Raw genomic sequence first — 15,263 nt, forward strand, 5'->3', positions numbered from 1 at the left:
ATGTATTATAATATAATATATTATATGTAAGCCTATAATGTGTGTGTATAAAATGGTATATTTGGCCTGGAAGAATGAACTTGACCTCATTGGGTTGTCTATTTCTATTGTCTATTGTCTATCATATGCTATTGTGTCTCCTCACAATGAATCATTTAATAGTGGTGTTGATGAATGAACAAATAATGAACAAATAAACAAGCAAAACAACAGTGAGTACATTTAGGTATATGTAGAAACATTTTTATTTATGTAAAAAATAGCAATACATGTACATTGGTAATGAAAAAGAAAAATGTTATGCAAAGGATCCTGCAGCTTGAAAAAGCTTTCTAGAATTAAGGGTTTTTTTTGTTTTTTTTTACTGGGTCATTGTACTGTCAATCCACTCTGTGTAGTTGGAGATGATCGTGTAGAGTCCAGGCTTTTTGCTGGAGCCACATTTCTTCCCTCCATTAGAGGTTATTCCCACAGCAATGCCCTTGAATAAGAGAGGACCTCCGGAGTCACCCTATTAGATCAAAAGACAGCAGAAATGAGAGAGGTCATGTATTAGACATTGGCTTAACAGTGGTCATGTTCATTTTTAAGTACTTTATGAATCATTGCAGTGAACTTACATCACAGGTGTCCTTTCGTCTTTCTGCAGCACAGAGCATGTTGTTTGTGAACTTTGTTCCATAGTAGTCTCCGCGGCCACAGAGCCATCGTTTCATGACTTTGATGCTGAGCTCTTGCAGTTTGTCTGGTCGTCCTCCCAGGTTGTTCAAGGAGCCCCACCCAGCCGTTTCCACAACATCAGACTCCTCGGGGTCTGACGAACTTTCACGCTGGAATGTCACTGGATTCACTGCATCGCTCTCAGTGATTGGCTTATCCAGCTGTCAAAAACAACAGCATATGAATCTGACGGTCTGCTGATGAAATATTTTCTATTTATATACGCATGCACAGACTGATTTTCAGCTACATGATTGGATCACAGCGTATACCTTGAGCAGGGCAATATCATTGTCATAGTTGCTTATACTGAAATCAGGATGGTTGTAGACTGCAGTGGCTTCAAAGGTTTGTTTAGTGTCCTCGGCATTAGACAGTGAGTTAGCACCCAACACAACCTTAACACCAGATGTCCTCCTGCAACACAGAACATTTATCATTTTTCATAGATAAAAAATATAATACAGTTTTTCTGAAACAAATGCTTAAAACAAACCACAACTTATCTACACTCTCAGAAAAAAAGGTACAAAAGCTGTTACTGGGGCTATGCCTTTTTAAAAAGGAACACTTTTGTACCTCATTCACTAAAAGGTGCATATTTGTGCCTTTTACCTCAATGGCACATTTTGAAACCTTTTGAAAAAGTACAACCCCAGTGACAGATTTTGTACCTTTTTTTCTGAGATTGTAGGGACTGAAATTGTGAAACATTTGCTGCTGAAATCATTTCAACTTTGCATTGCAATGCTGTCGGACAGATCACTAGTGTCGATATGTTACATACCCGTTCTGAAAGCAGTGAGCTGCACTCATGACCCACTGACTGGAGATCAGAAAGCCTCCGCACTCATGTTTTCCATTCCACTGAAGTGAAGCCATGTATGGACGAGAGTGTGCAACAGCCTCTTTTCCTCCTGTGATGCATTCACCTGCACATAACACAATAATGTGTAATAACGTGAGGAAAACCTCATTAATCAGACAAAATATAACTGTTCAGTGTTTAGAAATGCTCAACAGAAATGCATATTGCGTAGCATAAATAGATTCAAGTACTGATAATGAATATTACTCACCAGTCTGAGATGCTGCATAAAGCAGCAAAGTGGCAAATATCAGTCTATTCATAGTGAACGATCGTTGTCTATAATTCTGAGACTGGAGACCAGGGCTGAGCTTTATATAATGCCCAAACGGGAGAGAGACAGAGGGTGTGTGTGGGTGTTGTTCTCTTTGCATTCTTTTCCCAACCCCACACCACAAGATAGAAAACAGGAATATGCCATAAATCTTCCTCTCCTTCTTATCTTTTCCTCTTTCCTGTAAATGTTTCCTTTCCCATAATTTTATTCTAAGTAAAGGCACGACCATAAATGTTTGTAAAGAGTGAAAATGAAAGAAAATTGGGAATAATGATTTTCACACGTATTTGGATCACCCACATATCCATCAGAAGTGAGCAGTATACCCTCATTTCTCAACCCTCTTCTACATATGTTTTCCCCCCCAGATCAGTGAGATGTAGGTGTCACGGATCGGCCAGGCCCGACCTTCCACCAATCACAACGCTCCACCTCACCTGAGTACTGATCACGTCCACCTGCACCTCATCAACTCATCACCAGCACTCAAGATATAAACACCATCTCCACACACACTCACCGTCCGATCTCGTCGACACGACCTGGACTCCTCTTCAGCTACCTGTTGAGACAAAGAACAATATCCTTTAAATTCTACCTACCTCGAAAGTCTTACCTTCTGTGTCTGCTCCTTGTGTTCCTCTCATCCTCCTAGATCGTTCTCCCCTGGATCCGTCTGTCTGTCAAGCCCCGGTCTCCGCTCCTGGAACAAGATATAGTGTGTGTGGATTCAAGATCATCTCTACCTCCTTGCCTTTTCCTCTAAAACTCATTGTGTCTAATAAATCTATATTTTTATATACTCATCCCGTGTCCGACCCATACTGTGACAGAAGATCGGACCAACACAGCTTCACAGACAAGATGAGTGCACCGGATCCCTTCCAGGAGCTGGTGGATTCCCTCAAGAGAGTCTTGCTGCAAACACCCAAACCACCAGTGCCATCAGCTCCACCATCATCACCCACTCGCACCACCTCTGACACTTCTTCTCCGATTATCTTCGCCAGTCCCATGGCCAGGCCAGCGCCCTTCTCTGGCGCGGCGGAGGAATGCAATGGCTTTCTCTTACAATGTAACCTCACCATGGACTTACATCCGCAGATGTTCCCGAATGATCAGTCCAAGATAGCCTTCATAGTCACCTCCCTAACTGGACCGGCACTTCGTTGGGCTGAGACCATTTTGCACCAGGCGGGACCCGCTATGCAAATGTTCCAGAACTTCCTGCACCACTTCAGAGAGGTGTTCAGCAGCTCCCCTGGAGACTCGACTGTGGGTGAGCAATTATATCGATTATGTCAGGGTACAACACCCATTCATGCATATGCTCTCCAATTTCGCACACCGCAGCAGCCAGCGGATGGAACGAGCCCTCTCTCCCAACCGCTTTTCGACAAGGGCTTAATCCTCTCTGTGCTTGCACCTCTCGGCATATGGCGACACCTATGGCCTGGAAAAATTTATCCAACTGGCTATTCGATGCTCTAATCGCATTCAATCCTGCAGTAATGAGACCGCCTATGCCATTGCATCTCCTCCTCCGCAACCGCCAGAAACCAGTGACCCTCCAGAACCGATGCAAACTGACTCAACTCGTCTATCGATGAAAGAGAGACAGAGGAGAATCACTCAAGGGTTATGCCTGTATTGTGGCGAGAGCGGGCACAGGATCCTGGAGTGCCCACTTGACCCCCACGAGCCGTGGTGAGTACCATCCGTCCTCACATACCTAAACTGAATCCTCTATCCACAATCGTACAACTTACTGCCGGCTCCTGTATAATTTCAGTATCCGCCTCCTCGACTCCGGCTCAGCGGGAATTTCATCTCCGGATCCCTCGTCCATCAGCTCGGGCTCGACCTCGACTACGGAGAACGCCTATGAGGTCCAATCAATAACTGGACAACCGCTAACAAGGCGTTGCGTCCGTCAGAGTGTTGGCCCAATTGGTCTACAAATTGGTCAGTTGCATCATGAAGAAATACATCTGTTGGTTCTGGAGGGCTCCACTGCGGGCGTCATCCTTGGGCGCCCGTGGCTGGTGCAGCACAACCCTCATCTATCTTGGAGGACAGGAGAAGTCTTAAAGTGGGGTGAGAGTTGCTTCCCTCACTGTTTCCCCAGACGTCCATCACCAGTTTCCGACGACCCAATTCACATTCCAGTTCACTCAACATCCATCGAGAGCCCGATAGAGAAGCAATCCGTGGACATCCCGCTTGCTACTCCCAATTTAATGATGTCTTCTGTCCAAGAAAGCTGCCCAGCTACCACCACACCGGCCATGGGACTGCGCCATCGACCTCCTACCGGGTGAACCAGTACCACACGGGAGAATCTATCCACTTTCACCTCCCGAGCACAAGGCCATGGAGGAGTACATTGAGGAGGCGTTGAAACAAGGTTACATAGTCCCATCAACCTCCCTGCTGCTTCCAGTTTCTTCTTCGTGGCCAAAGATGGCGGCCTCCGGCCATGCATCGACTACCGGAAACTAAATGAGATCACAGTTAAATTCGATATCCTCTTCCCTTGTCCCCACAGCGTTGGAACAACTCGCGGTGCCACCATCTTCACTAAATTGGACCTCCAGCGCCTACAACCTCATTCGCATCAGAAAAGGAGATGAATGGAAGACCGCATTTGTCACTCCTACTGGACATTATGAATATAGGGTCATGCCGTATGGGCTGGTCAATGCTCCTTCAGTCTTCCAAGGCTTCATGCATGAGGTGCTCCGGGAGTTCCTTCATCGTTTTGTGGTTGTGTATATTGACGACATCCTCATTTACTCCCGGAGCCTGGCCGAACATCGCCAACACGTTGCGGAGGTCCTACAGCGCCTCCGCCAGTACCATCTCTTCCTCAAAGCTGAGAAATGCACTTTCCATCAGTCTACCGTCCATTTCCTCGGATACATCATCAGCAGTGGTGGCACTCGCATGGACAAGGGGAAGGTGGAAGCCATCACCTCTTGGCCCCGACCCAACACCATTAAAGAACTCCAAAGGTTCCTAGGATTCTCCAACTTTTATCGCCGGTTTATCTCAAACTACAGTACCATCACCAGTCCCCTCACCGATCTCCTAAAAGGTAACCCCAGAACACTATCATGGAACTCTAATGCCCAGAAAGCCTTCGACACCTTGAAAATAGCATTCACCAACGCACCACTCCTGGTCCACCCTAATCCCAACATACCCTTCACAGTCAAGTCGATGCATCCACCACCGGGTCGGGGCCATCCTATCACAGCAGCAGGGGCGCCTCCCAAACTCCATCCATGCGCCTACTTTTCCCGGAAACTCAGCCCGGCGGAAAGAAATTATGATATCGGCAACAGGGAACTTCTAGCCATCAAACTTGCCCTAGAAGAGTGGAGACACTGGTTGGAGGGGGCTGCTCATCCATTCCTGGTATTAACTGACCACAAAACCTCCAGTATCTTCGTGACGCCAAAAGGTTGAACCCCAGGCAAGCCCGTTGGGCTTTATTCTTCACTAGATTCAATTTCAAGATCTCCTACCGTCCAGGACCCAAGAATGTAAAAGCAGACGCCCTATCCCGCCTACACAACCCCAAGAAGACCCAGAATCACCAGAAACCATTCTACCCACAGAAATAATCAGCAGCCCCATCCAATGGACCTCTCCTCCAGTCGCCTCCACCAATCCTCCTCCCAATCCGCCGGGCTGCCCACCTGACCACCAATACGCTCCACGCACCCAACGAATCCCTCTCATTCACACTACTCACACCTCCCTAGGTACTGGTCACCCAGGGGCCAACGCCACCCTCTCGCTGCTACAAGACCGCTTCTGGTGGCCCAACATGGCCAGGGACGTGAGAAGGTTCGTACGGGGCTGCCCGGATTGCGCCATCTCAAAAAGCACCCGTCATCTTCCAACCGGCAAACTCCTCCCACTACCTATACCACACCGTCCTTGGTCACACCTAGGAGTAGACTTCATTACAGATCTCCCCATCTCCGACGGTAACACCTGCATCTTCGTCATTGTCGACCGATTCTCAAAGTTCTGTCACCTCATACCTCTCCCAGGCCTTCCCACTGCGTTACAGACAGCAGAGATGTTATTTAATCAGATCTTCCGGTATTACGGCATTCCAGAAGATATAGTATCCGACAGAGGACCACAGTTCATCTCCCGAGTATGGAAGGCATTCTTCTCTCTCCTAGGTGTGACCGTCAGCCTCTCATCTGGGTACCATCCGCAATCCAACGGGCAAACCGAACGTAAGATACAGGAAATAGGGCGTTTTCTAACCTTCTGCCATGGCCGCCAGAACTCTTGGAACCAGTTCCTGGGCTGGGCCGAGTACGCCCAAAATTCCTTGCGTCAAGGCTCCACTGGACTCACGCCCTTCCAGTGTGTACTCGGTTTCCAGCCTCCCCTGTTTCCCTGGTCAGGAGAACCATCTGAGGTACCCACCATCGACTACTGGTTCCGAGAGAGCGAGAGGGTCTGGGACGCAGCACACCACCAACTCCAGCAGGCAGTGCGCAGACAACGAATGGCTGCGGACGTCCGAAGAACCGCCAATCCCTCTTACCAACCGGGACAAAAGGTCTGGCTCTCCACCAGGGACATCAGACTGCGCCTGCCTAGCCGGAAACTCAGTCCCAGATTCGTTGGCCCCTTCACCATCTTGGAGCAAGTCAACCCAGTCACCTACAAATTACAACTGCCACCACAATACAAAATTCACCCAACCTTCCACGTATCACTCCTAAAACCCTTCTCTCCTCCTCTCTCCCCAGGGCCTGGCCAAGCGGAGGAACCCCCTCTCCCTCTCATCGTGGAAGACGGAACCATCTACAAGGTGAAGGAAATCCTGAATTCTCGGCGCCGTGGTGGTAAGCTAGAATATCTTGTGGACTGGGAGGGCTACGGTCCGGAAGAACGCTCATGGGTGCCAAGAGAAGACATTCTCGATCCCACACTCCTGGAGGAATTCCACCTAGCACACCCGGATCAGCCAGCACCCCGGGGCCGGGGCAGACCACCACGACGCCGAGGGCGGCCCTCAGGAGCGGGCCGTGGAGAGGGGGGTACTGTCACGGATCGGCCAGGCCCGACCTTCCACCAATCACAACGCTCCACCTCACCTGAGTACTGATCACGTCCACCTGCACCTCATCAACTCATCACCAGCACTCAAGATATAAACACCATCTCCACACACACTCACCGTCCGATCTCGTCGACACGACCTGGACTCCTCTTCAGCTACCTGTTGAGACAAAGAACAATATCCTTTAAATTCTACCTACCTCGAAAGTCTTACCTTCTGTGTCTGCTCCTTGTGTTCCTCTCATCCTCCTAGATCGTTCTCCCCTGGATCCGTCTGTCTGTCAAGCCCCGGTCTCCGCTCCTGGAACAAGATATAGTGTGTGTGGATTCAAGATCATCTCTACCTCCTTGCCTTTTCCTCTAAAACTCATTGTGTCTAATAAATCTATATTTTTATATACTCATCCCGTGTCCGACCCATACTGTGACAGAAGGCTACTTGGTGATACTATCAAAATATTTTACAAAGTTTCCTGGAACTTCATATCCCAATGTTAGTTTAAATGTTTTATCTATATAAATGTGCGCTGTTAGACGCATATCCAACAGTTTGTGTGGAGAGTGTAAGCTGAAGCGTGCTGCAGGACATGGAGGCACCAGCACCATCACTTGCATTTTTTTCTTACAGTAGAAACAACTTACAACAGGCCTACACCGTAATTTTTGCTCATTATGGTAAGAGAAATACATCATTCAGAGCTTTAAAGGGTCTACTTTTATTTGTGTGCATTCACAATATCACCAATATAGGAAAACAGAGGATGCGCTTTCTGCCGGTCTTGAACAGGAGCGCTTCACAATGATGAACCGAAACTCAGCAAAACTGACTCACAGATGTGATACATATATCTATAGAACGCTTTAAATTACCATTTTAAAACGAAATAATTCAAATCAATAGTAAAAACCCTTTCATTATGTAATCCGTAAAGATGCATTTCTCTCTAAAAGCATGTACAATGAGGACATGGCAAGTCATTTTTCTCATCACCATGACACCGTCTAAAATATAAAAAAATGGAAAAGCCTAAAACAGGCCCGATTATAATTTGCGTTTTATTTTATAATTGTATACAATATATAAAATAAAACACAAATTATAATGGCATATGTAAAACTTTGTCCTTTAATTGTATAGCTGCGTATATTTTCTGATATTTATGTTGCTCTGTCCTGAATACCTTAAAATTTAAAGGATTAGTTTAACTAGCTACTTATAGCCTTCTATTTTTCATTAGTTTTCTGAATACAGTTAAATTTAAAGGATTTATCATCAAGTGAGAACAACTAAAAAGCTTTTAGAAATGTTTATCTGTATTTATAATGTAAGTAAACATTTAGCTTTATTTACCAGCATTTTACATTAGGCTATTCATGAATGTAATAATAAAATGTGACTTGGCCTTAGCCTACCTTTTTTTTTTTTTTTTCTAAAAAATGCAGTTTTTTAAAAGTTATTTTTGATTCATGCAGCAAATGTTTAAAACATATCTTTAAAACTTTACTTTAAAAAATCGATTAACTTTTTTATGTGTGCGCGCTGGCGCCCGTGTCTGTTTTGTCATTGCGCATGTAAGAAGTGGCGCCCCCCCCCCCATGGGATTGAAATGCCCCCCCAGCCATAACATCCTGGCGCCGGGCCTGCTGATCACACACAGCTGATTCCCATTTGCACACCTTACTTAAGCCATGGACTTTCTCTCCCTCACTGCCGAGTATTGTAATGCGCTTATCGCGCCTTGCCTTGCCTCGCCTTGCCCCGCCTCGCCTCGCCTCGCCCCGCCCCGCCCCGCCCGATACTGTTCGCTGTCGACTGACCCATGCCCGTTTTGGATGACTCTTTGCCTTGCCTGTGATATACCCGTTTGTCGCTGCTTGACCCTTGCTTGTTTTCTGACCACGCCTTTGTAATAAAGCTCGCACATGGATCCGCATGTCTCTCGTCTCGTTGGCTTTGTTACACTCCCGCAATCCTTTTCATCGTCTGCATCAATGTCTCCCCTGTGGAAAAGAGAAAAGGAAATAAACCTGCACATCTACTTACCTGTTGCCTGCTTGTGTTGAACTCTGCTCGAGCCTGCATTACCTTACCTGTGCATTCCTCTCATGGTCTTTCCTCCGTGGTCGTGTGACATTCATTTGCTGTTCAAGAAACATTTCTTATAATCAATTTTGAAAACAGTTATGCTGCTTAATGTATTTGTGGAAACCATGATACACTAACATTCAAAAGTTTTAAGGGTAAGATTTATTTTAAAGAAAGAAATGAATACTTTTATTCATGAATTAATAATCAATTAATACTTCTATTCAAAGAGTGCTGAAAAAATATCATGGTTTCCACAAATAGGCAGCACAACTGTTTTCAAAGTTGATATTAATAAAATAAAGAGTGATTCTTTGTTTGGCCCATCAGAATGCTTTTGAGGCGCTTTCTATCTGTCAACCAAAAAATACTTTTTTTTTTTTTGTGCTAAATAAAAAGTTATAGGCTATTAATACACTAATTAAAATATTTTTACTTTAGTGCACTTGAAAAAGTATACTAAACACATTAATATACTTAAACTGATTTTTAGTGCATTGAAGTAAAGCATACTGCTGCAAAAATATACACAGGAGTTTTATTAGCATATTTCTTAAGTGTGAATGCTTTAAAAATTAGTTAAATAGTTTGAACATTTATATACTAATCGTAAGTTTAAATTAAATTGATTTTATTAAAAATATATTACTATTACTAATGTACTGTATAGTACATTTTCCCGAATGCACTAATTAGCACTAACACTTAAACTGATTTTAAGTGTAGTCAGATAAAGTAAACCAAATATACAGAAGTGTTTTATAAGTGCATTACTTAAAAGTGTGCTATGATGCATGTGTGCTTTACATGAAATTTTAGTGGATTTTCATATATCACTAAGTTTTCTTTTAATGGATTTTGATGAAAAATACAGCAGAAATGTATTAATTGCAAGTAAAACCCCAGGGAATATTAACATGGTTACAATACATTTTAAATGAATTATTTAATGTACAAAAATATATGGGCAATTGTACATTATAAATACACTTTGTATATATGTATTATATATTAGGCTATTCTTATATTTTAGAGTATTTAAAATCTATTTTCTATGTATGATAATATTTTTTAGTATAATACGTACAATATTAGGGCGTGAAAAGAGAGCATTTTAAGTACATTATATATGGAAGTGTACTAAATGTAATGAAATCAAGTGTATTTCAGTGCACCTTTTTCACTTGGACATTTTGCACATTCATAGCATGCAGTCCATGTATGGGACGCGAGAGCGTTATACCTGAACCTGGAGCAGTTTTCATAAGTTTGGAGGGTGCGAAAATGTTTAATTGTCATGTAAACAAGTGGGGTTACACGGGATACTCACTAACAGCAATACAGAAGGATAAAGGAAAACAATGAGACCACGAAGAAGCAAGACGAGTGTGAACATCGGAAGTCAAGAGCTTTACAGGTAGGAATACCATGGTTAAGCCAAAGGAGTTGTAGGAGTAAGTTTGGCTTTAATTTTGAAAAGCTTACATTTTAGACAGTAGTGACCTGTTTTTCTTTGCCAATTATAATAATTCCAAACGAAGCCAAAGCTTAACTCTGCTTTGGCTTCGTTTGGAATTAATATAGCCTAATTGGCAAAGAATTAATAATTAAAAATAATGTCACAGTTGCACAGTAATGGCTTTTAGACATTTTTTTTTTTTCCTTTTAGACGTGAATCATTTTGAATCAATCTGTGAGAGAATGACTCGATAACTCATAAGGACATCCACTGTCGCCACCTGCTGCTGTATTGATGTAACAATTTTTCATAAAAAATGTTTAACAATGTTAGAAAACAATTTAGTATAATATAACAATTCAGATTTATTTAAAGAGCACAGATCTATACACACACTAGTCATTCTAAAACAACCAACTTCATGAGCTGGAACCTGGTTGATGCTTATTTAAACAGTAGCTACTGCCCTGCTGAAAAAACAATAGAACCCTGCCCAAAACACAATAGAAAATGTAATGGTTTTGATAGATTTAATGGGAATTGTATTGATTTTAATGGAAACTATAATGGTGTCTACTGGTATGTTCTATTGGTGGGATGTTAAATCCTATTGGAAAAATGCCCAAAACACACTACAAAAAGGAATTTTGTAATGGTTTTATTGGAAAAAGCTAATGGTTTATAATGGTATTTTAATGGAAACCATTGGAATTTCTGTGATGGTTTCTATTGGGCTTCTATTGTTTTTTTTTTTTTTAGCATGGGTGAGTTCACATACTTGACATTATACAGTTGATATGTTCAGATTTGAAATTAATATGATTTGGCTAATATATTTAGGCTAATACACTTCTGCTCTCCAAATACTTCTAGTTTTGTCAGCCAGTAAAATATTGTATTGCTCCTTGATAATAAATTGCTTGATTTATTTTGTAAGTCACTTTGACCACTGCATACAGCTGCACATATAATTGTACATAGTAGTTATTTCATAGTGGTCACATCCAATGATCTTTATTAAGGAGCAGTGTAATTTAAATAAAACCCACTAAGAGGTAATATCACTGATTTTATTTCACATTATTCAGAGTTCAAGAGGAGAGACAAAGCAATACAGTCCAGTGCTGTGCTCGTCCATATAATGTCCGCAAGGGGGCGGCAAAGACTTATTATATAGCTGTCAGATTTTTAGCTCAGTATACAGAAGTTGTCAGGAAGAAGAATGGTGTAGAATGGTTTATATGATCATAAATGTAACAGCGCAAAATAAATAAGCTGTCACAAAGATAAAGAACCTAAGTGAAAAACAACAACAACAACAACAACAACAACAACAAAAACAGCAAGTGGGCCTAAGCTGTACTTTTTGTGTCTCCATTGTGTAGAGGTGTGAGAAGAAGTGACTTGACCCCTTTTGCGGGGTCAGAGGTCAGGCTGTATTCTGTGGCTTGCATAAGAGTGATTGACAAGAGGAAGTATCTCCTTGACCTGAGGAAGAGAGAAGCTTTAGTTCAGTCAGTTGATGATACAAACGCCATTTCCTCTGTTATTTTTAACCTTCTTTTTTAGAAATGTTTATTTTAATTTATTGCCATTATTGTTGCTGTTATTGATCGCGTTTAACTTTTTAACAGTTTGCATACAACGGCCTCCTTCATTTCATTAATGTTTAGGTTAGTTTTAATTTGAATAAAGACAACAGGTGAATCACCATACTTTCAACCATTGATTAATCTCATTACATTAAGATATCCCTTTTATGACTCCATTAATCAAAAAGTAATAAAAATGTTACCATGTTTTTTTGGAATAAAACATTAAATATATATCAGGTGAGTTATATATGAACAAACCCCTCTGTAAAAACCTTTAGAGTATAGAAACTTCTCAGTGCAAGAAAAAACTCATTTTGAGAAAATGGCCTTTAAACATATGTATTGTAAATTATAACTGAAATCTGCGGATGCAAATAGATCAAGAGCCATGAAATAAACACCTAAATGTGTATTTTGGATATTTTTTTCCATTTGTCTGAAAAAAAAAAAAAAAGTTATGCAAGCAAAATCTCAAAATTGACATGCAGTCCCTGAAAAAACAATGGTTTTGCCTGTAGTGTCTTGTTGTTTGGAATCATTGGCAGTTTTATACTTATACAAATTCAGTAATTCAGCAGATGTTAAGTAATGGGTTCATAAATTGCATATGCCTCTGATCCTGCTTGTGTTTAAATGTTTGTATGTGTGTGTGGTATATGGTTTCCTCTTCCTCTTTTGTCCCTATAGGGACCACTCTCATCTTTTAACACTTTTAATGGATAGGAAATAGGTTTCCTTCTCTGTCCCGCCCCCTCTAAACACATCTCCATCAAATTTCCACTTCATTGTCTCTAATTTGATATTTAAATCCATTCTTTCATTTACTTCCATCTCTTCATATTTATATGTTTCTCTCTTCTCTCTCACTGAAAGTCTCTTTTCATTTTATGGACTTAAAATACAGTAGTATTGCATTTTTAAAACATGAGAAAGAGCACCTCAGGTGACCTGTCAATGGATCGGTCACAGAGGGGTCAGGCAATAAGGTCATGACTGTCTGTCACCACAGCTAATCTGAGACTACATTCTGTTAGTCAGGGTATAATCCAACAGATTATCAAGAACTAGAGGAAACGCAGGAGATATTTACCCAACCACCCAAGCCTTCAAATTCTCATGCTGAGAGTCCTTGATGCATCTACTGATCTTCTGAGATCCCCATGGGAGAGAATATTCTTTGGACGAGGGGTGGGAGGTGGGATTAGAGAAGCGATTTCTCAGAACATGAGAAACCACCACTGAATGACGTCTTCCTTTGCTGCATTCCTTAGTATATAGTGTTTTCTAAGACTAAAAATGGTATATACAAAGAAACGCCTACGCATTAGAAACACACTAACAGGCATTGAAGGATTAGTGTTGCCAGTTTGGTGATATCCATTGAATTGACGTCTGTCCCTCCACTGCAATGGGAAATCCTATTGTTTTTGGATGAGAACGTGTGAATAGTAAAAAGAATAAAGTGTAAATAGAGAAATTTTTTTCCAATGTGATTTCATTTTATTTAAAACTGTTTTGAAACAACATGAATTGTGAAAAGTGCTACACAGAGTGTTTTAACAAATAAGAAAGAATACAAGTGGAACTGGTTATTCTGAGGAAAAAAACTACTAATAACTAGCAAACCTTGGATCATCAAATCAGGGTGACTGCAGTTGTCAACTCCAAACAAATGAGAGCTCAAAACAGGGTTTGCAAGCCAAATGATCCTTAATTAATTGATTTAGATAATTGATTTAGGTCAATTTGGTCAAGCCTGTGAACGCGAAAAGGGCACAAAAGCATTGAAGAGGCCTGTAACACTGTGTTTGGTTCTGAATACTGTACATGACCGCTTGTTAAACTGTGTGAACCCGCCAACTGACCAGGACACAGTGTTCAGTTTAGATAAACTCTCATGTCTTCTCACATGGCATGCACACACAAACCTCATCCTCTGACCGTGATATTGTATGTGGCCTGTTTGAAAATCTGTGTGGTCAAGATGCATGGATGTAATTCTGTCTTATGCTGCAGTGTTGGCATTTATTGACGGATTATGCTTTTAGGTCACTTTTAGGGGTAATATGATGTTTTTCTTTTTGTTGAATTCATTCATTTAGGCCAATGTTTTGCATTTTAAATTCCTTGAAGGAGAGGAAGATACTGCTTTTGCTTTATTCACAGATAAACAGCAAGGATGAATGATTTAAATCTAAAATTTCCAACTGAATTAAACCTATTCATATAACAGTTTTGAACACCTGTTTACAGATGTGTGTGTATTGGGATAAAGGGTTTCTGTCTAAGTATGAGTGTTCTCTTTCTTTGTTCTCTGTATGAGAGTTCTCTTTCACTATTAGTTAGAACAAATCAAGTAAATTAACTTTGAGCCCAAATCCTCTTAAAGACGATGACTGACCAGGACGGTCTCTATTCTTACTTTTCCTATTCTATTTGTTCTATTCTTTAAAGAAACTGTGTTAGTGAAGTTATACTTTTAACATTTATACATTTAAGGTCAGCAGAGTTGATGTTTGCCTTGTTTGTACGATTAGTATCTTTGACAGTATTAATAATACTCTCCAAAAAAATAAAAATAATAATAATTTGGTGATTGCATTTCATTTGGTCATCTTCCCTGCCTGTTTCTGTTTGCCACAAAAGCATTTTATTTTATTTTCAAGGCCAATTCAAAAAATTAAACCTTATTTTATCTTTCTTTCTTTCATTGTATATTAATTTAAACACACAGTATGATAAATGACTGAATTATGCATCAACTCCTCACAAAGGTCTTGACTGCATTATTGAGTATGTTTTTGAATACACTGTAATAAATGTCAAGCGGTTTCAACTAATTTGTGACTTCAAAATGTTATCTGAATTGTTATTTTTTGTTGGCTCAACCTTTAGTGAACTTTAGTAGAACATTCAACTAAAATGTTTTAATTGGTCAAACATTTAGAAGACTACAGCAAGTTATGTGAATTTGTAACCGTTTACTCTATGTGTTTTATATGTTACCTCAACTAAGATTTATTATTTGGGCATCATAAGAAATTGCTGGGGAACTACATAAACATATTTTTATAGTTTAACAAAATTAAAAATGATTAATGTGTTTGTCAATCACTAAAAACACACTTTACAACACATAATAGCCTTTATTTAATAACAAT

General features: G+C 41.0%; 1 protein-coding gene across 1 annotated transcript; it reads right to left on the reverse strand.

Annotated features, from left to right (window-relative positions):
* Nucleotides 1-227: 227 nt before the first annotated feature.
* Nucleotides 228-1,953, reverse strand: cfd (complement factor D (adipsin)). Its single transcript, XM_058794815.1, has 5 exons — nucleotides 1,800-1,953; nucleotides 1,508-1,652; nucleotides 993-1,137; nucleotides 621-881; nucleotides 228-511 (listed from the first exon to the last, which is right to left on the reverse strand). The coding sequence occupies exons 1-5, from the start codon at nucleotides 1,849-1,851 to the stop codon at nucleotides 362-364; spliced, it is 753 nt and encodes a 250-aa protein (XP_058650798.1). The 5' UTR covers nucleotides 1,852-1,953; the 3' UTR covers nucleotides 228-361.
* Nucleotides 1,954-15,263: the final 13,310 nt, after the last annotated feature.

The sequence above is a fragment of the Onychostoma macrolepis genome, chromosome 13 (genome assembly GCF_012432095.1).
Source record: "Onychostoma macrolepis isolate SWU-2019 chromosome 13, ASM1243209v1, whole genome shotgun sequence".
NCBI classification, from domain to species: Eukaryota; Metazoa; Chordata; class Actinopteri; order Cypriniformes; family Cyprinidae; genus Onychostoma; species Onychostoma macrolepis.

Excerpts from the sequence above, each read along its gene's own strand:
- cfd (XM_058794815.1), bottom strand. The coding sequence starts at position 1,851 with ATGAATAGACTGATATTTGCCACTTTGCTGCTTTATGCAGCATCTCAG. Across the intron at positions 1,653-1,799 it reads TTATGCAGCATCTCAGACTG|GTGAATGCATCACAGGAGGA; the intron begins GTGAGTAATATT and ends TGTTATGTGCAG. Across the intron at positions 512-620 it reads GACGAAAGGACACCTGTGAT|GGTGACTCCGGAGGTCCTCT; the intron begins GTAAGTTCACTG and ends TTGATCTAATAG.